This window comes from Balaenoptera acutorostrata, chromosome 7, assembly GCF_949987535.1.
Source record: "Balaenoptera acutorostrata chromosome 7, mBalAcu1.1, whole genome shotgun sequence".
Taxonomy (NCBI): Eukaryota; Metazoa; Chordata; class Mammalia; order Artiodactyla; family Balaenopteridae; genus Balaenoptera; species Balaenoptera acutorostrata.
This window is the reverse complement of record NC_080070.1, coordinates 78100267-78126049: the sequence shown is the minus strand read 5'-3', so window position 1 is coordinate 78126049 and position 25783 is coordinate 78100267. Positions and strand designations below refer to the sequence as shown.

The 25783-nt window shown below is 37.6% G+C and overlaps 1 protein-coding gene across 6 annotated transcripts in view; it reads left to right on the top strand.

Moving 5' to 3' along the window:
* RUNDC3B (RUN domain containing 3B) overlaps positions 1–25783 on the top strand; it is a 157255-nt gene that overhangs the window by 74702 nt on the left and 56770 nt on the right. For all 6 annotated transcript variants that reach the window (XM_007170300.2, XM_007170303.2, XM_007170301.3 and 3 more), the window contains 3 exons: positions 165–250; positions 10906–10995; positions 13539–13619. In XM_007170300.2, the coding sequence (XP_007170362.1) occupies positions 165–250; positions 10906–10995; positions 13539–13619 (257 nt within the window). The remainder of the gene's footprint in view (positions 1–164; positions 251–10905; positions 10996–13538; positions 13620–25783) is intronic.

The following is a 25783-nucleotide window of genomic DNA, read 5'->3' as shown; positions in this document are numbered from 1 at the left end:
CTCATCTTAGCTACTTAAATATTTTTTAGTCTTTATCAAATGCATATTTTGAGTGAGTTATTCTTTGCATATTAAAATGTTTATATTTTTATGACATAGCAGGCAAAATATATTTTAACTTCTAATTTTTTTTTTCATGTTTGATTCTTTCTTCTTCCTTTTAGGGTAGAGCCTGGATCAGAGTAGCACTCATGGAAAAACATTTATCTGAATACATCTCTACAGCTCTGAGAGACTTCAAAACAACCAGGTTTAAAAGTCCTTTTAATTTTCAATATATATTTAAAAGATTTACCTGAAGACTTAGAAGTAAGAATAGATGAAGACACATTTGTTTTTAAAGTCCTCGCCTATTTTATTTCCTCCTTTTTGTACTTCTCAGATAAATCCACTGTCTTCTCAGGAAAATGCAATTTCTCAACTAAACATACATCTACCTTGGTTTATCTTTTCAGGACTCACATTATGCCTGGAATATCTTTTTTCTGAACAATTTCTGATTCTTACTTTTTCAACACGTGAAGTTTCATTCTCTCCACAGACTTTTTTCTAACTAATTTGAAGAAAAATCTGTGAAATTCCTATGGCATTCTTTCTCTTTCCACACCACGATATTTATTTCATTGCTTTTAAAGACTATAAATGAATCACTCACTTCTTTAATTCTTATATAATATAATTAATGATTGTTCAATTGTCTTTTTAGGGCAGTCTGTACCAATGTTCTTCTTGGGTTGTAAGATGGTACATTGTGCAAAACAGGACTTTAATAATTTTTTATGATGGTCGAGAAAAGGTTCATATTAGGACAACAGTCATTCCTACTCAGCTGTGGTCTGCTAATCTATATTTATAGCTTTTGTTAAAGAAACCACTTTTTTTCCATTTCAATAGTATTTGTAAATGAAAATATTCAATATTTTCAATATCCTAGATATGTACTATTCAATACAGTCGCCACTAACCACATGCCACTGTGTAAATTAAAATTGAAATTAAGTAAAATTACTGGGCTTCCCTGGTGACGCAGTGGTTAAGAATCCACCTGCCAGTGCAGGGGACACAAGTTTGAGCCCTGGTCCAGGAAGATCCCACATGCCGCGGAACAGTGAAGCCTGTGGGCCACAACTACTGAGCCTGCGCTCTAGAGCCCACGTGCCACAACTTCTGAAGCCCGCGCACCTAGAGCTCATGCTCTGCAACAAGAGAAGCCACCTCAGTGAGAAGCCCGTGCACTGCAATGAAGAGTAGCCCCTGCTCGCCGCAACTAGAGAAAGCCCGCGCACAGTAACGAAGACCCAGCACAGCCAAAAATAAATAAGTAAAATAAATAAATTTATTTTAAAAAAAAGTAAAATTACTGATTCAGTTCTTCAGTTGCTTTATCACATTTTAGGTGTTCACTGGCCTTGTGTGGTTAATGGCAACCAAATTGGACAGCACAGATATAGAACAGTGCTTCATAGCAGAAAGTTCTATCAGACAGCACTGCCTTAGACACTTCTGAATTACCATACTTATTTCTACCTCGTTAATCATATTCCTTAAAGAAGAGAGTGACTGTAAACCAGTTTTGACAGAAAATTAGGAATATACATACAGAAGTCATGTATCTGGAATCCTAATTTCATGTCCTGATGCCATATTTGACATTTTGGATTTTGAGAAAATCTGGGCCTTTATTATGACACATTCTTTTAGCTAACTAGCTGATACAGATTACAATATCTTTACTTAGGTGTCTCTATGTTTTTAGGTAATAAAACAATAAATTTTTTATTTGGAAGATACAAAGAAAAAATTATCATTATAAATTTGACCAGGATACAAAGACTTTTAACTCCAAGAAGTATTTGCATAAAGTAAATCTGATATATGTGTATTGAATTTTTTTAAAGCAATATGATACTCTTGAGATATTTCTAAAGATAGACAGTGAGATGATGATAAACTCTTAGACATTTGAAATAAATCTTATGCAATCAAACATTTGTTTTATTTATCATCACTAGTAAATACATTTAATTATGAAAGATACTAAATATTGAAGATAATAAGGCTTCAAAAATAAAAGTAGTATCAGAATCGCATAGATCAAACCTAAAAATCCTAAATTAATGAAATCAAAACCAAGTTTATACCATAATTATCTCCTATACAATAACAAGATAGTCTTTTCTAAATAGAAATTAAAGCATTAATAATCTCTCTAGGGTTTCCCTGGTGGCGCAGTGGTTAAGAATCCGCCTGCTAATGCAGGAGACACGGGTTCGAGCCCTGGTCTGGGAAGATCCCACATGCCACGGAGCAGCTGGGCCCATGAGCCACAGCTGCTGAGCCTGCGCGTCTGGAGCCTGTGCCCCGCAACGGGAGGGGCCGCGATAGTGAAAGGCCCGCGCACCGCGATGAAGAGCGGTCCCCGCACCGCGATGAAGAGTGGCCCCCACTTGCCGCAACTAGAGAAAGCCCTCGCACGAACCGAAGACCCAGCACAGCCAAAAATAAATAAATAAATAAATAAATAAAATTAAAAAAAAAAAAAAAAAGAATCCGCCTGCCAATGCAGGGGACACGGGTTCGAGCCCTGGTCAGGGAAGATCCCACATGCCGTGGAGCAACTAAGCCCGTGTGCCTCAACTACTGAGCCTGCTCTCTGGAGCCCACGAGCCACAACTACTGAGCCCACGTGCCACAACTACTGAAGCCCATGTGCCTAGAGCCCATGCTCTGCAACAAGAGAAGCCACTGCAATGAGAAGGCTGTGTACCGCAATGAAGAGTAGCCCCTGCTCGCCGCAACTAGAGAAAGCCCGTGTGCAGCAACGAAGACCCAGTGCAGCCACAAATAAATAAATTAAATAAATAAATTTAAGAAAAAAAAAAATCTCTCTAAGTTGTTAGTCTTGTTTCTTAGTTTACACAGTTGGGTGGGGTAGAAATAGTACTTGAATAGACAATTTTTAGAGTGAGTAGCTTAAATTTTTTAAGGGAAATCCTTTTTGCCTTGTTTTTAGGTATTAGCTGGGTTTTTTTGAAAAAAGGAAGTGATTCAGCTGTAAAAAGTTCATGAAGTAAAAACATTCTTGTAACAATATATAAACATATTCAAATAGAAACATGGCTTAGTATATGTTTATACACACACAGAAATACATCATATTTATATACACACATACACGCACAGTATTTAAATGTGACTATGATGGCTCTGTAATTATCAAGAAATGAAGTAAGTAGTTACTTCAGAACTCTCATCCTAAAAGTTAACTAAAAAAATGCAGTTGCAAAAAGACAGTCTTTTTTTTTTTAACTATTTACACTACTTTTTTTTTTTAACTGAAATCAAACCAGAGAAACTTCTTAATTATAAATAAATTTGATTGTGAACCCCTAGCGAAAACATATTTATTTGGAAGATTAGGTTTGTAAAATAACATGCGTACTTTTGGCAAGAATAGTTATCTCTTACCTTTTTGTCTGGATGCTTCCTGACATAAGTGCTTGTAGAACAATGAGAAGTGATCTCTAATCCTTTAGGAATCTTGAGAGTATCTGAATCAAGTGATTTCTTCTTGTTCTACTCTTCACAGATAAAGAGTAATGAGGTCTTTTAAAATGGGGATACAAGTGTTTACCCCAGTACAGGAGGAGCTACATGAGCTAAGACAGGCAGCTTGAAAATACTAATCAGTGAAAATCCAAGGATAAGATTGGGTAGAGGAACTGTGGGGCCCACAACTACAATAAATCTTCTGAAGTACGTGACGATCGCTCCAAAGTATTAGAGAAATTCATGTGATCTTTTTGCTACCGTGGAGTATATCTTGGTGAGCAATTGAAAAAATCCTTAGAGAGTTTCACGGTTTAGGGATTGGGGTGTTATTGGGAAAGAGCCAGAGGTGGGAAGTTGGCAGACTCAAGAAGAGAATCCAAGCTAAAAAAAAAAAAGGAATTATTTTGGTAGGTTTCTGGGAAAACCTAGAGATAGAGAAGTAAGGTAGAAACTGAATAATTTGCTCAAAGTTTTACTTTCTCCTCGCCCGCAGCCTGAAAAATAATTTAAAAAGTTAAGCCAAAGAATACAAATGTGACATTTGAAACAAGATCGAAAATATTCTGGTTAAGATTTTGAAGTAACAACTGTGGAAAGGATAAAGTAGAGAAAAAATTACTGTGTGGAATCCTGTTTATTACTTTGCAGTTGCACCACAATATTTCATTTATGATGACAAAAGTAGTGTTCAAAGAAACGTTAATCTTCTCGATATGATAGTAGTAAGAGAAGAGTAACGTATAAAGTAAAACTTCAAAATTACTGAGCTGTCACAAAGGGGGAAAAAAAGGTGTGGATGAACAGTTTTCTAAAGGATAGAAGAGTAGATAGGGTAGTGATAAATTACCACACCTTTCAAGAACTAAGGAGGCCTTTAGGAATTTGAATCTGTTTAAAAGTTTTACATTATTAAGATGAAAACAATAAATGTTATTAAAAGGTGCTTATGGACTGCTGCCACACAACACATATAAAGTTAACTCAAAATGGCTCAGACCTAAAAGTAAAGCTCTTAGAAGAGAACATAGATGTAAATCTGCATGACCTGGGATTAGATAGTAGTTTCCTAGACATGTTACTAAACACCCAAGCAGCAAAAGGAAAATAGATAAATTGGACAGAATCAAAATGTAAAGCTTATTGCTTTGAAGAATATCTTCAAGAAAGTGAAAAAACAATCCACAGAACTGGAGAAAATATTTGCAAAGCCTATATCTGGTAAGAGGCTTGATTGTGAAATATATATAAAGAACTCTTACAACTCAGTAATAAAATATTTTTAAATTTTAAAATGGGCAAAGAATCTGAATAGACATTTTTCCAAAGAAGGTACACAAATGACCAAGAAACACATGGAAGATGTGTAACATCAGTAGCCATCAGGGAAATGCAAATCCAAACTGCAAGATACCACTGCACACCTGCTAGGATGGCTACGATCAAAAGAACATATAATAACAAGTGTTGGCAAGGATGTGGAAACATTGCAACAGTTATACATCGATTGTGGGAAAGTAAAATGATGCAACTGCTTTGCAAAACAGCCTGGCAATTCCTCATAAGGTTAAACGTAGAGTTACTATATGTCCCAGCACATGACTCCTAGATAAATAGATACAGATATCCAAGAGAATTAAAACCATATGTTCACAAAAAAAACATGGACACAAATGTTCATAGCAGCATAATCCATAATTAGCCAAAAAGGCGAGAGAACCCAAATATCCATCAACTGATGAATGGATAAGCAAAATGTACATTCCATGCGGTGGCATGTTATTCAGCCATAAAAAGGAATGAAAAGCTTCTGCCGCTGCTCCTGCTGCTTGCTTATGTGCTTGTTCTGTGGGACCTGGGACCTCATTTGTGAAGTGGTAGCTGAGGGGGCTCTGGAGCTCGCCACGGCCGATGAAAAGCCCAAGGAGTCAAGACTGAAGACAACAATCATATTAACAATCAAGACGATCATTCTTGTTGTGATGGAATGTCTCTCCTGTCAGAGGCTGCTTTCTTCTAGATCCTATCCCCATTCACCTCTTCCTTTAGTTATCACCTCTCTCCTTCCTCATCCTCAGTCTCTTTCCCATTGCTGGATCCTTCCCACCCATGTAGAAGCATATACTGGTATCTCCTACCTTAAAAGCAAAAACTTCTCCCTTGAACCTGTATTTCCCTCTCATGCTGCTCATTTCCATGTTCTGCTTCAAGACCAGACTTCTCAAAAATCTTGACGCACTTTCATCTCCTTACCTGAGAGTCGCTTTTTATTCTCGTCCAGCTTCTGCCTCTCACCACTCCACCAAGGATAATTTTAAAAGAATACCAATAATCCACAAGCTACCCAAACGTAATGGACATTCCTCTGTCCACATTGTACTTCATTGTACAGATAAAATAGTTGAAAACTTCTTCTTTCTTGAAAAAGCTCTCTGCTTTTAACTTATATAGCATTCCCTGGCTTTTCTTTCTCCCTCTATAATTGCTCTTTCTCAGGCTTCTTTTACGCTTCACGGCTTCTTAGTGTCAGTATTCTCTGGGCTCAGTCCTCTATTGTCTGCCCTTCTTTCTCTTCTCAGAATTTCATCCATCTCCCTGGAACTTTAAATATCACCTGTATGGTGGTGGTACCACATTTAAACCTCTAGCCAGATAGTTCAGATTTCTTGATTCCCTGCCCCACCCCGTCCTGCTCACCCACTTCTTGGCAAATGGTTTCGCTGCCCTACTTACATGGCTGACGAAGTCAGAATCTGAAATTCATATTTGATTCCTCTTTCTCCTTCATTTTTTTTATATAAATTTATTTATTTCTGGCTTCATTGGGTCTTCGTTGCTGCACGCGGGCTTTCTCTAGATGTGGCGAGCGGGGGCTACTCTTCGTTGCTGTGCGTGGGCTTCTCATTGCGGTGGCTTCTCTTGTTGCGGAGCACAGGCTCTAGGCGCGTAGGCTTCAGTAGTTGTGGCACAAGGGCTCAGTAGTTGTGGCTCGCGGGCTCTAGAGCACAGGCTCAGCCGTTGTGGCGCACGGGCTTAGTTGCTCCGCAGCATGTGGGATCTTCCCGGACCAGGGCTCGAACCCGTGTCCCCTGCATTGGCAGGCGGATTCTTAACCACTGCGCCACCAGGGAAGCCCCTCTCCTTCATTCTTTCCAGTCATTCCAGTAGCAAGTCTTTTCGATCCTATCTCCAAAATCTATCTCGAATCTACCCATTTACCTTTATCGCCATGGCTGCAAGAGTAATGCATACCTCTCTCATCTCTTGCTTATAATCCCCTATTGGCCTCCCAACTGAGATTCCAGTTTGCCCCCTCCCAGTAGCCACCCAGCTTCCAGCCAGTCTTCTTAAAAGTAAAAGGGATCCTGTCAATTCCCACTTTAAACATTGAAATGGTTTCTCATTACTTTAGCCAGCAGGCTCTGCAAATATATTCCCTGGAGTCAGACCCTGGATTTGCCACTTTCTGGCTGTGGAATCTTGGGTAAATTACTTACTCCCTCCATGGCATAGTATTTCGTGGAAAAGTTTAAACAAGATAATTCATGTAAAGCACTTATAAGTGTGCCTGGCACTCAGTAAATGTTTACAATTATTGTTAATGTTATATGGCCTACAGAGCCCTGTGTGATCAAACTTCTCTGGGCCTAAGGTCTCAGACTAAACACTTGAGAATGTCTTTCCTAATGACTTTCTTCAAAGTTGGGTTCTCCTTTAATTTTTCTCTACCTCAACAACTTATTTATTTACTTTATACTACTTACCATCTCTGATTATCTTTTTTCAGCCTGTCCTCTCGCCTAGACTATAAGCTCCATAAAGAGGGGTCATGTTTACCTTATTCACCATTTTATCTATAGTGTATAACACAGTTCTTGCTATATTATGTATTTATTGATAAAAATAATTAAAGAATCTCACATTCTTAGCAAGACCTTTTGGAGATTTATTTTTTGGCCAGTTTTTCATTCTGATTCCGTTTGACTTAGAATAGAACATTTCTTTATAATGCTGTAATTTGTTTTGTATGTCATGAGGGAGAATCTTCTTTATCTCCTGCCTTCAAGTTTCTTATGTAAGGACTAAACTGGGGAAGAGAACAAGATGTTGATAAAGAAATTTCTTTGGTTTATAAGATAAGCTTTCTCATATTTTAATATTGTACTTTTAGCGTGTGGAATAACTTATGACTCAAAAAAGGAAATTTTGAAGCATGATATTGTGCAGTATCAACATAATCTATTCTGGTTGTTCACTTTGGATCCCACCCAGAGGATATTTGTTATTGAAGTACCTGAAAGGCCTTAAAATAGTCTTTCAGAATGAACACTAAGGATGGCATTATAGAGACATATTTCAACTAAAATTAAATTATATGTGTTAATAAAAAGAGTATTATTCTTATTATGGTATTATTTTAAATACTTTTCTAGTTTCTAATATATTTCTAGTCAACATACAAATAATTGGAAAGAGTATACCTAACAGAAAGTGGGAGCTTTTCTTCCAGACCACAGTAATATCAAATAGTTGCTCACAGTTTTCCTTTGCTTCTAAAATACAAAACTTCTTTAAAGATATAGTCTACTATATAAATCTTTAAACAGAAGTTTTTAATATATTTTTCACCTTGGTACTTTCAATATTTATAATACATTTTTGCAAGTCAGTATGCTCTTTTGGTTAGATCCTGCTCATAAAAATATTTTCTTTAGAACAAAAAATATTTTCAACAAAAAAAAGGGAATTTTTTTAGTATATACCTTACTATTATTGGATTAGTCATCTTAGACTTTGCTCTTGGCTCATTGGTTACATAATCTTGGTTATATAAGCAAACTTTTTTAATGTTCCAGTTTTTCTATGAGATAAAATGAAGAAGTTGAAAGCTTACAGTCTTTAGAAGTCTTTGAAAATATTGATAACAGGAATCAGATTTTCAGTCAAAATTATTGATATGTTGGTTTGATTAAGGGAATATAAAATTAATTTTTCCTAATAGCTTCTGCCTCTCTAATATACATGAATGAGTGTGTTGTCTTTGATTAAGTCTTTGATTAAATGATAGAAATATAATCTTTTTCAGATCACTTCAATTCAGTATTCTTTTAAATATTGTTATTTTTAAAATTTGTTATCTCAAACTTAGAAGTGCATTTACTGCAAATTTTTTGTTTTTTTAACCAGGACTAATAATGAAAAGTTCAGCATACAATGGACAATTCTCTTAACTAGCCTTTTCCTCTTCCATTTGTCCTCCCTTCCCCTCTGTTGCAGTGAAGACTGTTAAATTAAATCAGGTCTATGCAGCATTATGCTTCATGCTTGGTTTTATTTGAGTGGAATTATTGATTTCACATATAGCAAGCACTTCACTTATATGGGTTAGCTTAAAAAAATCAGTAGTAAAACAAAAGCCAAAAAACCTCAGTAAATCAATATGATATACACACATATAAATGACCTTTAGGCTTAAAAATTTTTCTGAAAACCAGTTAGTTTTTATTTGTTTCATGTATTTTTCATTAGTTCCTAATATAATATTAACATTAGGAAACAAGCAAGAATAGTTTTGATCTGACTCCTAGAATGTACTTTAAAACATGGTGGGCTCAAGGTGGCAAATAAAAGTAGACCTTTTCTTATATAGGGAAGTACTAGGAATAATGGGTGATTGCCAGTGTCAAAAGCCAGAAAAAACACATGTGTCCCATAGAATGTGGTGGTCTAGAACCATTGGAATCACAGTTCTTCCAGGAGTTGATAAAATATTCTGTCAACAGCCGATTTAGCCGTTGGGGTAGGGACAAGATCTCAGATATATAGATTTGTCTAAATATCTTTTCGACAAATCTATGTATCTTAGATTACCTTTTTGTGGAACACCTCAGTTTTGAATATGTAGAAATTACTTCCATTTATTTTACTAATCTTTGTTAGGCTGGAACTTCTAGTTTTTCTCCTTTTATGTAAATGAATAAAAACAATTCCCATATTTCCAAGGAAACAGAAAACATCTAATCCAAGCTAGTCTTCCCACCATGTTTGTTGGCAGCCTTACATCTGTCAGAGGGTAAATAGTTGTCTCTTATTTTTCTTTGTACTTTTTATTCATGTAAAATTCCTTAAGGTCCATAACAGAGGTTAAATTCTCTTTAAATATTTTTGTTTTAAAAGAAGTATTATGGTTTAATAGAAAATATGTAGAACTTAAAGTAAGAAGGATTGGTTTTCCTCCTTGATGAGTTTATCAACATAAGCTTGGGCAAATTGTTTTAACCTGACTCACTTCTTGATGGTGAATGTGAAATGAATGACAATTCCTTCAGCGTTTACTTCATGGGCTTTGCAATTATTAAATAGTATGATTGTAAAAGTATTTGGTAAACTGTGGACTATTCAGTATTGATGATAGTATTATAAACTTTACATGCAGCCTTTATAAACTCATGAATATGGAAAAGAGCAAGACAAATTTCATTTAATAAGAAACTTTCCTTTTAGTTAGTGGGGTGTTATAGAGTGGTGTTCACTGTGTGTAATATAAATAGTTATAACAATTTAATTATCCCTGTTACTGAACATAAACCAGTTTTTGCATACTATTATTTTTAAAAAGAAGTAAATTCAATGATCTTACATTCTTTTGTGGAAAAATACCTTAAGCCCATATTAAATAATATTTTTTTCAAAATATTTATATTCAATATTTTAAAATAAAACTTTAGTATTTTAAAAATTAACATGAACCAAAACAGAAAGCTTTCCAGGAATTAGCACAGATAGACTCATATTCACTTTTTGTCAAAGATATGATGAATACTTTTTTTTCATAGGCAGCCACCTTGCTAGCCCACCTGCCCTATTAGTATTGTAGTGTTAAAGGTTAGCATAAATTACTATTAATCACACCTTCCTAGTTCTTAATTTAGTTAATAACCTTTGGAATTACAGAAAAACAGAATGTATGTTTGTGTTTGTTCTATGTATAGAATAATAATCTACATAGTATTGAAAATAGACCAGTATAAATGACTGTGAATTTACCACCTTTCAGTTTACATTTATATTGCTTCACTCTTAGAGAAAAATGCTAGACACTGTAGACCCCTTGAATGCGTCACTTTGGGGATTCTTTTTAAGAGAGGTGTAAGCACTTAGAATGATTTTCTTTGTTACGGTGGCAGCTTTTTTTCCTACATATCTGCAAGACTTGAGTGATCCAAGTATGTTCTTGTTGTGACAAATTAAATAAAATTTAGTTCTTTCTACTTTAGCTTGGGCTCTAAGTGATTTCTGTAGATGAAACTTCAGTCAGTTTTTAATATTTCTGTGTTCACCCATTTCTCTTTTTAGGAGATTTTATGAAGATGGAGCAATTGTCTTGGGTGAGGAAGCAAATATGCTTGCTGGCATGCTGCTTGGACTCAATGCTATTGATTTCAGGTATTTCATCTAACTACATGCATTGACTTAAAATTTTTCTACCTCATAATAGTTTCTACTTATGATTCTTTTCTTTCAGTTTTCTAAGTAAAGCACACAGTTGGATATTGATTTGATTTATGTTGTTCCCTTTCAAATGAGATCAGTTTTCTAAATAGGTTTGCTCTCAAAAAAGAGGCTGTCTCAAACTTAGGGAATTAACTGACAACCTTGCTCTCTAGTTCGGGTAAAAAGAAAGCTTGGAGGGGCTTCCCTGGTGGCGCAGTGGTTGAGAATCTGCCTGCTAATGCAGGAGACACGGGTTCGAGCCCTGGTCTGGGAGGATCCCACATGCCGCGGAGCGGCTGGGCCCGTGAGCCACGGCTGCTGAGCCTGCGCTTCTGGAGCCTGTGCCCCACGACGGGAGGGGCCGCGATAGTGAAAGGCCCGCGCACCGCGATGAAGAGCGGTCCCCGCACCGCGATGAAGAGCGGCCCCCACTTGCCGCAACTGGAGAAAGCCCTCGCACGAACCAAGGACCCAGCACAGCCAAAAAAAATAGAATAAATAAATTAAAGAAAGAAAGAAAGGAAGGAAGGAAGGAAGGAAGGAAGGAAGGAAGGAAGGAAGGAAGGAAAGAAAAGAAAAGAAAAAAAGAAAGAAAGAAAGAAAAGAAGGAAGGAAGGAAGGAAGGAAGGAAGGAAGGAAGGAAGGAAGCAAGCTTGGACCACATCCTGCCAAGCAGAGAAGTCATGCACTCTGGTAGCACTGAAGGAGGGTTTTGGATCTCATCTCTTAGTCTTTTTCAACTACTGCTTTAAAATGAAAAAGAAATACACTAAAAGAAGATTCAAACCCAGAAAGATTTTCATTGTCTCATGTGGTGAGATAAAGAGGATATTGACAGGCTATCTTAGGTATGTTATGTTTCTTGTTTTGTATCTAGAATATTAAAAATTTTGTTAATATTTGCTTTTATTATCAACAAGATGAATTGATTTCAGAATAAGATTACAAGTACTGAAAATGGACATTGTAAGTTCTTTTTAGGTTGATGGCAGCATCCTTTTGCATTTCTTTAATTGATCTAAGATTTTACATTGTACTAAAAGTAAAAGGTTTGTCTAGAATAAGAGCTCAAACATGAGAATGTAGGAAGTATTATATTTTTATTGAAATACATCACTTAAAAATCCAAGAATGTTAACAAATAAGTATAAAACTTAAATGAAAATCTACTTTTCATTTTTAGTTCATTTTTTGAACTAAAAAATAATGCTACCCAGTTTCACTGAGGTTAACTTTTTCTAGTAAATCACTTCTTTTGCAAAATACTTTTCACTTTGTAAGTATAACTTTCCTCTATTTAAAATTTGATAAGTGGGATTGGGTTAATTAGCTTAATTCTTTATGATGAACATGATGGATGCAGTTATGAAGGTTGTCTTTATGATCCCTCTAAGGGTGTTAACTTTTTACATGGCATGTTGCTGGCTCTGTCCAAATACTTCACAACTTAATTTATTTTTTAGTTGGAAAAAAAAAAATGGGATAAGAATCTAAACTCTTGGCTTATTGTAACCCATTGATACTGTATAGAGAGCAAGTGTCTTAAAGATGCATTAGTAACGTTTCTATAAATGAAGGAAAGCCCAGGTAAAATGTTGCCACTTTGATTCTTTCCTTAATTCTGGAAAAATACATACTGCACCCTTGATATTAACATATTAGAACAAGTATTTCAACAGGCAAATTTCCCAAAGAAACCAGAAGGTAGTGGTTAATATATGAATTTTTTTCTTTCTTTTTTTTTTTAAATTAATTTATTTTATTTATTTATTTTTGGCTGCACTGGGTCTTCGTTGCTGCTTGTGGGCTTTCTTGAGTTGCGGCTAGCAGGGCCTATTCTTCGTTGCGGTGCGCGGGCTTCTCATTGCAGTGGCTTCTCTTGTTGCGGAGCACGGGCTCTAGGCGCGCGGGCTTCAGTAGTTGTAGCACGCGGGCTCGGTAGTTGTGGCTTGCGGGCTCCAGAGCACAGGCTAAGCAGCTGTGGCGCACAGGCCCAGCTGCTCCATGGCATGTGGGATCTTCCCAGACCAGGGCTCAAACCCACGTCCCCTCAATTGGTAGGCGGGCTCTCAACCACTGTGCCACCAGGGAAACCCCATGAATTTTTTTCTAATTAGACCTTTTTAGGAGATAGTAAGTGTCACCTGAGAATTTGTAAATGTGAACAAGGCTTGATTTGAATATTCTCTAGCGATGTCTTAAGAATTTAATAAAGACCAAGATAGTATGAAATAAATAATGTTTGAACAGATTTCTCAGTAAATTTTACTTTTGCATGATATATTTATGTAACAGTGTTATTAACTTATACAAGCCTTTGCTACTGACATGGAAGGTAGAATATCTTTATGAGGTGTTTATAACAAGTCACATTTAAATTACAAATAAAAAATTCACCTGCAATTTGATGAAACAGATGTCTCTAACAAGAGATTGTTTATAACACTTTGATTTAAATTTTTATGTATTAATATATTTACTGTCTATTGTCTTAGCTTCTGCCTGAAGGGAGAAGGATTAGATGGCAACTTTCCTGCTGTAATAGACTATACACCATATTTGAAGTTTACCCAAAGGTATTTGACATTTTGAAATATGTTATTGAAATCTTAATTTATAATTGAATGTCTTGTTGTGCAATATATTCATCTGATTAAAACTACTTTTTATAAAACATTTATTTCAGTATCAGAGATCATTCAAAAATATAAACTCCAGTTGTGTTTTTAGTATATATGTAAATACATAGTTTTTACATAATTGTAATCCCTGTGTAAATATAGTTTTTTAAAAATAGCATGTATTTCTACTGCTGTAGTCAATATAATAACTTTAATAACTCTATAATAGTCCATTGAGATTACAAAACTATAATTCATTATTTAGATTGTTTTTCATTTATCTCCATTATAATGAAAAGAATAATGAACATTTTTGTGCAAATAAATTTTCCTTTTGTTTCTGTTGTGAACTTATAGAGTTATTCAGGTAAGTACAGTAAAAAATTTTGTGGCTCTTAAAGTCTGTTCTTAGAGTTGTATCAATTTATCCTACTACCAGTATTTTGTGAGAGTTATGGATTTTCCATAATCTCATCAGCATTGAAAATTAATCAGATGAAATCTAAAGATATTCTGAAGATCTTCTTGCATAATTGATTTCCTGAATAGAGTAATGATCTTTATATACTTCTTTTCTTTTCACATCTTTATTAGAGTATAAATGCTTTACAGTGTTGTGTTAGTTTCTGCTGTACAACAAAGTGAATCAGCTATATGTATACATATATCCCCATATCCCCTCCCTCTTGTGCCTCCCTCCCACCCTCCCTATGCCACCCCTCTAGGTCGTCACAAAGCACTGAGCTGATCTCCCTGTGCTATGTGGCTGCTTCCCACTAGCTATCTATTTTACATTTGGTAGTGTATATATGTCAGTGCTACTCTCTCACTTCATCCCAGCTTCCCCTTCCCTCCTTGTGCCCTCAAGTACATTCTCTACGTCTGTGTCTTTATGCCTGCCCTGCCACTAGGTTCATGAGTACCACTTTTTAAAATGCCATACATATGCATTAGCGTACAGTGTTTGTTTTTCTCTTTCTGACTCACTTCACTCTGTATGACAGATTCTAGGTCCATCCACTTCACTACAAATAACTCAATTTTGTTCCTTTTTTATGGCTGAGTAATATTCCATTGTATATATGTGCCACATCTTCTTTATCCATTTATCTGTCGATGGACATTTAGGTTGCATCCATGTGCTGGCTCTTGTAAATAGTGCTGCAGTGAACATTGTGGAACATGTATCTTTTTTTTTTTTTTTTTTTTTTTTAAAGGTCTTTTATAGCTACTTTTTATTTTATTTATTTCTTTATTTTTGGCTGTGTTGGGTCTTCAGTTCGTGCGAGGGCTTTCTCTAGTTACGGCAAGTGGGGGCCACTCTTCATCGCGGTGCAGGGACCGCTCTTCATCGCGGTGCGCGGGCCTCTCACCATCGCGGCCCCTCCCGTTGCGGGGCCCAGGCTCCAGACGCGCAGGCTCAGCAGTTGTGGCTCACGGGCCCAGCCGCTCCGCGGCATGTGGGATCTTCCCAGACCAGGGCTCGAACCCGTGTCCCCTGCATTAGCAGGCAGATTCTCAACCACTGCGCCACCAGGGAAGCCCAACATGTATCTTTTTGAATTATGGTTTTCTCAGGGTATATGCCCAGTAGTGGGATTGCTGAGTCATATGGTAGTTCTATTTTTAGTTTTTTTAAGGACCCTCCATACTGTTCACCATAGTGGCTGTATCAGTTTACATTCCCACCAACAGTGCAGGAGGGTTCCCTTTTCTCCACACCCTCTCCAGCACTTATTTTTCTAGATTTTTTGATGATGGCCATTCTGACCAGTGTGAGGTGATATCTCATTGTGGTTTTGATTTGCATTTCTCTGATGATTAGTGATGTTGAGCATCTTTTCATGTATTTGTTGGCCATCTGTATATCTTCTTTGGAGAAATGTCTATTTAGGTCTTCCACCCATTTTTGAATTGGGTTGTTTGGTTTTGTGATATTGAGCTGCATGAGCTGCTTGTATATTTTGGAGATTAATCCTTTGTCCGTTGTTTCCTTTGCAACTATTTTCTCCCATTCTGAGGGTTGTCTTTTGCTCTTGTTTATGATTTCCTTTGCTGTGCAAAAGCTTTTAAGTTTCATTAGGTCCCATTTGTTTATTTTTGTTTTTATTTCCCTTACTCTAGGAGGTGGGTCAAAAAGGATCTTGCTATGATTTATGTCATATAGTGTTCTGCCTGTCTTTTCCTCTAAGAGTTTTATAGTGTCTGGCCTTATTTAATCCATTTTGAGTTTATTTTTGTATATGGTGTTAGGGTGTGTTCTAATTTCATTCTTTTACATGTAGCTGTCCATTTCTCCCAGCATCACTTACTGAAGAGGCTGTCATTTCTCCATTGTATATTCTTGCCTCCTTTATCAAAGATGAGGTGACCATATGTGTGTGGGTTTATCTCTTGGCTTTCTATCCCGTTCCACTGATCTATATTTCTGTTTTTGTGCCAGTACCATACTGTCCTGATTACTATAGCTTTGTAGTATATATAGTCTGAAGTCAGGGAGCCTGATTCCTCCAGCTCTGTTTTTCTTTCTCAAGATTGCTTTGGCTATTCAGGGTATTTTGTGTTTCCATACAAATTGTAAAATTTTTTGTTCTAGTTCTGTGAAAAATGCCATTGGTAATTTGATAGGGATTGCATTGAACCTGTAGATCGCTTTGGGTGTAGTACAGCCATTTTCACAATATTGATTCTTCCAGCCCAGGAGCATGGTATAGCTCTCCATCTGTTTATGTTATCTTTGATTTCTTTCATTAGTGTTTTATAGTTTTCAGATTACAGGTCTTTTGCCTCCTTAGGTAGGTTTATTCCTAGGTATTTTATTCTTTTTGTTGCAATGGTAAATGGGATTGTTTCCTTAATTTCTCTTTCTGATCTTTTGCTGTTACTGTATAGGAATGCAAGAGATTTCTGTGCATTAATTTTGTATCCTGCAACCCTACCAAATACATTGATTAGTTCTAGTAGTTTTCTGGTGGCATCTTTAGGGTTTTCTATGTATAGTATCATGTCATCTGCAAACAGTGACAGTTTTACTTCTTCTTTTCCAATTTGTATTCCTTTTATTTCTTTTTCTTCTTTGATTGCCATGGCTAGGACTTCCAACACTCTGTTGAATAATAGTGGCGAGAGTGGACATCCTTATCTTGTTCCTGATCTTAGAGGAAATGGTTTCAGTTTTTCACCATTGATCATGATGTTCGCTGTGGGTTTGTGATATATGGCTTTTATTATGTTGAGGCAGGTTCCCTCTATGCCCACTTTCTGGAGAGTTTTTATCATTAATGGGTGTTGAATTTTTTTTTAATTTTATTTATTTATTACTTATTTTTGGCTGCATTGGGTCTTTGTTGCTGTGCGCAGGCTTTCTCTAGTTGTGGCGAGCGGGGGCTACTCTTCGTTGCGGTGCATGGGCCTCTCATTGTGGTGGGTTCTCTTGTTACGGAGCACAGGCTCTAGGCACACGGGCTTCAAGTTGTGGCACGCAGGCTTCAGTAGTTGTGGCTTGCGGGCTCTAGAGTGCAGGTTCAGTAGTTGTGGCGCACAGGCTTAGTTGCTCCGCGCCATGTGGCATCTTCCTAGACCAGGGCTTGAACCAGTGTCCCCTGCATTGGCAGGTGGATTCTTAACCACTGTGCCACCAGGGAAGTCTCTCTTTATGATTTCTTTCCTTCTGCTAACTTTGGGTTTTCTTTGTTCTTCTTTCTCTAATTGCTGTAGGTGTAAGGTTAGATTGTTTATTTGAGATTTTTCTTGTGTCTTGAGGTGAGCTTGAATTGCTATGAACTTCCTTCTTAGAACTGCTTTTTCTGCATCCCATAGGTTTTTGGATCATCGTGTTTTCATTGTCATTTTATTTCTTCTTTGATTTCTTCAGTGATCTCTTGGCTCTTTAGCAGTGCGCTGTCCAGCCTCCATGTATTTGTGTTTTTTACCGTTTTTTTCCTGTAATTGATTTCTAATCTCATAGCATTGTGGTTGGAAAAGATGCTTGATATGATTTCAATTCTCTTAAATTTTCCAAGGCTTGATTTTTGACCCAAGATGTGGTCTATTCTGGAGAACGTTTCGTGTGCACTTGAGAAGAAAGTGTATTTTTCCGCTTTCAAGTGTAATGTCCTAAAAATATCAATTAAGTCTGTCTGGTCTATTGTGTCATTTAAAGCTTGTGTTTCCTTACTGATTTTCTGTCTGGATGATCTACTGGTGTAAGTGGGGTGTTAAAGTCCCCCACTATTATTGTATTACTGTCAATTTCTCCTTTTATGGCTGTTAGCATTTGCCTTATGTATTTTGAGGTGCTCTGTTGGGTGCATAAATATTTATAATTGTTAGGTTTTCTTCTTGGATTGATCCCTTGATCATTATGTAGTGTCCTTCTTTATCTCTTGTAACAGTCTTTAATTTAAAGTCTATTTTATCTGATATGAGTATTGCTACTCCAGCTTTCTTGTGATTTCCATTTGCATGGAATATCTTTTTCCATCCCCTCACTTTCAGTCTGTATGTGTCCCTAGGTCTGAAGTGGGTTTCTTGTAGACAGCATCTGTAAGGGTTTTGTTTTTGTATTCATTCAGCCAGTCTGTGTCTTTTGGTTGGAGCATTTAATCCATTTACATTCAAGGTGATTATCGATATGTATGTTCCTATTACCATTTTCATAACTGATTTGGGTTTGTTTTTGTGGGTCTTTTTCTTCTCTTGTGTTTCCCACTTAGAGAAGTTCCTTTAGCATTTGTTGTAGAGCTGGTTTGGTGGTGCTGAATTCTCATAGCTTTTGTTTGTCTGTAAAGTTTTTGATTTCTCCGTCAATCTGAATGAGATCCCTGCTGGGTAGAGTAATCTTGGCTGTAGGTTTTTCCCTTTCATCACTTTAAATATGTCCTTCCACTCCCTTCTGTCTTGCAGAGTTTCTGCTGAAAGATCAGCTGTTAACCTTATGGGGATTCCCTTGTATGTTATTTGTTGCTTTTCCCTTGCTGCTTTTAATATTTTTTGTTTGTATTTAATTTTTGATAGTTTGATTAATATGTGTCTCGGCGTGTTTCTCTTTGGGTTTATCCTATATGGGACTCTCTGTGCTTCCTGGACTTGATTGACTATTTCCTTTCCCATGTTAGGGAAGTTTTTGATAATAATCTCTTCAAATATTTTCTCAGACCCTTTCTTTTCCTCTTCTTCTTCCGGAACCCCTATAATTCAAATGTTGGTGTGTTTAATGTTGTCCCAGAGGTCTCTGAGACTGTCCTCAATTCTTTTCCTTCTTTTTTCTTTATTCTACTCCCCACCAGTTATTTCCACCATTTTATCTTCCAGCTCACTTATCCATTGTTTTGCCTCAGTTACTCTGTTATTGATTCCTTCTAGAATATTTTACATTTCAGTTATTGTGTTGTTCATCACTGTTTGTTTGCTCTTTAGTTCTTCTAGATCTTTGTTAAACATTTCTTGTATTTTCTCCATTCTGTTTCTGACATTTTGGATCATCTTTACTATCGTTACTCCAAATTCTTTTTCAGGTAGGTTGTCTATTTTGTCTTCATTTATTTGATCTTGTATGTTTTTACCTTTCTCCTTTGTCTGTAACATATTTTTTTGGCCTGAGGCGTCCAGCACTGGAGTTTGCAGGCAGTTGTGTAGCGCCAGGTCTTGGTGCTTAGATGAGGACCTCTGGGAGGCCTCACTCCAATTAATATTCCCTGGGGTCTGAGGTTCTCTGTTAGTCCAGCGGTTTGGGCTTGGCGCTCCCACCACAGGAGCTCGGGCTGACCTCCGTCCTGGGAACCAAGATTCCGCAGGCTACATGGTGTGGCCAAAAAAAAAACAAAACAAAACCAAGCAGTACAATAACAAAGAATAAAAAATAAAATACAATTAGAAAGATAAAAAATATATTAGGAAAAATAAAAATATAATTGAAACAACTGCAACAAGGTAAAACAAAACCACAACAGAAAAAAGAAAATAAATAAACAAATAAATAAATTTTTAAAAAGGGGGAGGAACAAGCCAAAAGGAGCAGAGCAATAACAAAGTATAAAGAATACAATAAAATTAGAAAAATAAAAGATTTATTAGAAAAAATAAAAATATAAATGAATCAACAACAGGGTAAAACAGAACCCCAACCTAAAAGAAGAAAAAAGAAAAAAAAAAGCCTTGGCTAAGTGGGGCAGAGTTTAGGTGGGGTTTGGAACATAGCCAGGGGTGGGGTTTAGGGTTGGGTGGGGCCTTGGTGGGGGGTGACGTTTCAACGTGGGGCAGGGCCTAGGCTCAAGACCCATACCAGCTGGAAAAGGCCTTGTGGGCGGGGCCTAGGCGGGCCACGTTCAAGCATAGGGCGGGGCCTCTGCTTAGGACCTGCGCGGAAGGGGAGAGGCAGCATGTTCGAAGAAGGGCTTCTGGCGTGTGGGGTTCTGGAGTTTGGAGGCAAGGTCCTGGGTGAGGGTGTGTGGGTAGGGGTTAGGCCCAGCGCATTGGAGGGGTCTCTGAGGGGGTCTCCAAGCCTAGAGGTAGGGCCCTGGGTGGGGGTGTGGGGGCGGGGCTTGGGTTCTGCAGCAGGAGGGAGGCTCTGAGGGCAGAGGATTAGGCCTGGGAGCCCAAGAGGCTGTGCCTAAGTGGACAGGGAAAGCCTGGCCCCGTTCCCTTCCGTTCCTTCACGCCCCTGCCCCACCGTCTCCTGCAGGGTCTCCCCCATCTCGTGGGTGTGTCCCACTGGGTGTAGGAATTCCTTCCCTCCCCCAGCCGCCCCTCAGGGGTGCCAGTCCTGTCCCGCCTCCACTTCTCCTCCCCTCATCCCTCCCCCCACCCAGGCCCCACGTCCTACCCAGTCGCTGGGGGTTCCTCCTGTCCCCTTAGGTGTCTGTGGTCCCCCACCGGTGCCGGGTAGGTGCCCTAGTTGTGCGGGAGATGCGAATTCCGCGTCCTCCTAGTCTGCCATCTTGACTCCGCCCCCCTCTCTTTATATACTTCTAAAATGTTATGATCAGGCCAAAGCTGTAAGGGAGATAGAGTGAGTAATATATGTATATATGTAATATATGTATGTGTACACACAAACATACACACACACTTGAGATACATTTATTGAGTGCCTAAAGAAACTTTCCTAGGTATACATGCATGTCAAGAGTATAGGAACTTTGTGAACTTCTAAAAAGGAATGCAGTCTCTGTATCCAAGATAATCACCATCTAGTAAGAGAAGTCACTATGATTTCAGAGCTAGGAGTGTGAAGCTATTTTAGGTGATGAAGGAGAAGGAGGAATAGAGTATTATGGTACAAAGATTTCTAACTTAAGTAAGTGGATCCCTTGGGAAAAGGGATAAGTCTGTTACATTAGATCTAGAAAAGAAACACACCAAGAAGATGTTTTAAACAGGCATAAAATTGTACTGTTTTGGGATATGTTCGGATTATAGGACATTTTGTGAAGATAACGGATAGTTCAAAACAGTACTAGTAAAAATATCAATACTATTTATTGCATGTTTATTATATAGCAAGCATTGTTCTAAGTCCTTTACTTCTATTAACTCATTAAACTTCTCAAAAGCCAGTGAGGTAAGCACCACTGTCCTTATTTTTAAATGAGAAAACTGAAACACAGAGAGGTTAAATACCTTGTCCGTAGTCACACAGCTAGTTTGTGCAGAGTGGGCCTCAAGTCTGCAATTAAAGAGCAAGGTGACAGTTGGAGATAGGAGTTTGGTCATCAGAATGCAGATAGAAAAGCTATTTTTAGTGATTTAGGAAATAATTTAAATTAAAATATGAAGAGAAATATAAATACAGATTTTTCTCTTTTCTTACATAAGAGACTGTAGTAATTATTACAATGCTTTTATAAAGATATGATAACGAAGGCTTCTCATCTGGTGCCCTCAGAATGAGTTTAATGATCTATATTCTGTGTCCCCAGCTGCTTAACCACTTTTGTCTGATTTTTTGTGCAGCTTCCTCTTTCTTTAATGCACTAATCCAAACATATATGTATACCTTCCTCTTCTTTATATACTAAAGGATCCCTACCATCTTGTTATATAAAGAATACTAAAACAAGAAAGGAAATACCAATTCAACCTAGTCATAACCCAGTTAGCATTACAGACCATGGAGTTTTTCTTTTTAGAAAGATTTAAACTATCCTAACAGTCATAAAGAGCCAATATTTTTTAAATTGAATTACTTCCACCCAAATGTACCTGTAATTAGACACAATTTTTAAAAATTCTATTTGATGCCTAATTTAAGAAACCGTAAGAGTCTCTCCCTCCCCAAATTACTGCTTTTAACTTATTTGGAAAATAAGTATTTATTGTAGAATAATTGGAAAATACAGAAAGGTAGAAAGTAGAAGAAAGCTTAAGTCACTCATCTTACATTTAAGGAGCAACTGCTAGAAGCATTAACATTTTAATGGATAGCTTTCAGCCTTTTCTGTGCATAGGAATATTTTTTAATTAAAATGGAAGCATAATATACATGTAACTGTTTCCCTTAATACTGTATAGTGAACATTGTTGCATGTCTTTAACTATCCTTCTATAGCATCATTTCCTAAAATGAATAGAACTCATTATTTGTATAGTATGTTAACCCAGTTATTGTTGGACTTTTGGAGTGCATTTAGTTCCCTGTCGTATATAGTATTGCAGTTAATATCCTTGTAACTACATCTTTTTATGCAGAACCATCATTATTTCTTTAAGTTAAAATCCTGGAAGTAGGGGCTTCCCTGGTGGCACAGTGGTTAAGAATCTGCCTGCCAATGCAGGGGACATGGGTTTGAGCCCTGGTCCGGGAAGATCCCACATGCCACAGAATAACTAAGCCCATGCACCACAACTACTGAGCCTGCGAGCCACAACAACTGAGCCCACATGCCACAACTACTGAAGCCCACGTGCCTAGAGCCCATGCTCCGCAACAATAGAAGCCACCGCAATGAGAAGCCCTCACACCTCAACGAAGAGTAGCCCCCGCTTGCTGCAACTAGAGAAAGCCCACATGCAGCAATGCAGACCCAGCACAGCCAAAAATAAATTAAAAAAAAAAAATCCTGGAAGTAGAATTTCTAGTATATATGTTATTGAAATTTTTGAAACATGCTGTCAAGAGAGCATGTCCAGAGAGGCCATACTAATTTAGATCCTATCAGCAATATGTGACAGTGCCTGCCTCCACAATTTCCAACTTAAAGGTGTGGCTAATTCTGTAAGTAAAAAATGATATCCTGTTGTTGTTTTGGTTTGCATTTATTTGATTGCTGGTGAAGTTGAACTTTAAAAAATATTTATTAGCTATTAGTCTTTTGAAATAGAGTTTTATCCTTCTGAAGCTAAATATATGAAATATGTTAATAGAAAACATCCTAAAATGTATTTCATATTTTAAATTGGTTTAATTAAGTTTTAGGTTGTGTACCAGTGAGAAAAGTTTTTTCTGAGTTACTGCTTGGTGTAACTTTAAACATTTTTTTCTTGAATGGATTTTAGGCCAAAAAAGGCTAGTACTAGCCAATGATTATTGGTCTTCTATGATGCCTTCAATTTTTCACTTTAAAATATAACATTCTAATAGCTAAGTCTTTATACTTAGAATGGTTATTTCCTAAAGAGGTAAATTTCTGCAAACAAAATTGCTGAGTTAAAGAGACCATAAACGATCAAGCAGCCTGTTAAATTGCCCTTCCTAAACGTAGCATTCCATATACTGTCCATATCTGCAGGTTCCACATCCATGAATCAACCAACTGTGGATCAAATGTGTATGGGACTTGTACATATAAGGGACTTGAGCATCCATGGACTTTGATATCTGGGGGCGCTCCTGGAACCAGTTCTTCATGAGTACTGAGGGACCACGGTACTCTGCCTTTTCCCCCTCTTAGTAGGGAGAAACTAATCATTTGCTACCGAAGGCCAGTCTTCTGGCCTGTGTACTGCATCCCATCCTGTCTTTTCTGTTTAAGGTCTTAGCTCCAGCAGTTGTCCCCTTCCATTAATTTTTCCTTTTCTAGATCTTCCCACACGTCACAGCATATAAGCATGTTGTTATTTTCCCCATCTTAAAAAATGAAACAGAGAAACTTTCCTAACCCCACATTCACTTCTAACTGTTTCTCAGTACCCCTTCCTTTATGACAAAACCGTGCCTCCCTTTTTTTTTTTGCCTCCATTCTCTTGAACTATTCAAATGAGCTTTAATACCTACCACTGAAACTGCTCTTTTCAGAGTCACCAGTAATTGTCTTGTTGCCAAATCCAGGGGTTAGTTTCCTCACCTTACTTGACCTTGGAGCAGTTGTTTGATACACATGACTGCCCTTGTCAGTACTCCTGCTTTTCCTCCTTTTTGCTCCTTCTTACTCTCCTTCACTGCTTTCTCCCATTTCCCCAACCTCTCAATGTCGGACTGTTTCAGAGATCAGTCCTGAATCATCTTCTCTGTCTATACTAAGTAGTTTCATCCAGTTTCATGGCTTTAAATACTATCTATATGCTGCTTCTTTCCCAAATATATACTTCCACCTGGAGCACTACTCTAAACTCTGAACTCATACATCCAGCTGCCAACTTGACACCTCCACTTGGATGTGTAATAAGCACCTCAGATACAACATGTACAATAATGAACTCCTAATCCCACCACCCCACACACCCCCTCACACAAAAAAACTTTCCTGCCTTTAGTCTTTGCCCTTCCAAGAATGGTAGTTCTAGCATTCCAGTTGTTTATGCTCAAAAACTTTGGAGTCATTGTTGAATTCTCTCTTCCATAATCCACATATGATCCATCAGCAGATATTTTTGCACCACCGTCACTTCCTAAGTTTAAACCTGGAGATTTGCAAGAGTCTTCATGCTTCACCTCTGACTCCTGTAGCTTATTTCTCCATAGAGCAGCCAGAGTGATCCTTCTGAAATAGAAGTCAAATCACTTCATTCCTCTGCTCACAACTCTCCAGTAGTTTCTTTCCTTCGGACCCGAAGTGAAAAACAAATTCCTCAGCTGGTCTGGCCTCCAGTACCTCTCTGACCTCATGTCTTACTCCCTGCCCTGTTACTCACTGTGCTTCAGTAACACTGGCCATCTTGTTATCCCTTGAGAACACCGGGCACACCTGTGCATCTTTCTGTTCTCTCTACCAGGAGCACAGTCTCTCTCAGATATTTGCATGGCTAGTTTGCTCATCTCTAAAACTCAGCTTAATACCACCTTAGTAACGAAGCCTCCACTGAATGTTCTGTCTAAAATAGTGATACCAGTTCCCCTTACTGGTGTGACCTCAAGCAACTGCTTATCATCTCTTATTCTCATTTTCTTCATTTGCTGAATGAACCTATGAAATAGTACAGCAATACCTCATGCAGATATCATGAGGATTAATGAGGTGATGTACGTGAAGTGTTTATACAGTTCCTTGGACCACCGTAGTTAGTATTTATTTTCTGCCTTGTCCTTATAAGGAACTTCCTTGTTATCAGTTCTCCCTTTCTACTCTTGGATGTTTTTATTTATTTTTTGTTTAAAAAATTTTTTTTGTATTCATTGCTTTTTTCTTTGTTTCCATAAATATATATATATATATATATATATATATATATATAATTTATTTATTAATTTATTTTTACTTTTGGCTGCGTTGGGTCTTTGTTCCTGCACGCAGGCTTTCTCTAGTTGCAGCGAGCGGGGGCTACTCTTCGTTGCGGTGCGCGGGCTTCTCATTGCGGTGGCTTCTCTTGTTGCGGAGCACGGGCTCTAGGTGCTCGGGCTTCAGTAGTTGTGGCTCGTGGGCTCTAGAGCGCAGGCTCAGTAGTTGTGGTGCATGGGCTTAGTTGCTCCGCAGCGTGTGGGATCTTCCCAGAACAGGGATGGAACCTGTGTCCCCTTCACTGGCAGGCAGATTTCTAACCACTGTGCCACCAGGGAAGTCCCTCTTGGATGTTTTTAAAACTTACTGATTGATTGATTGATTGATTGATTTTTTTTTGGGGGGGGGGATTTTTTTTTTTTAATTCAGACAGAAAGTCACAAAAATTATACTCATCCTCATCAGTTCACTCAGTCCCATGTCTTACTGATTTATTTATGATCTTTCCAGTTTCTATTATTGGTT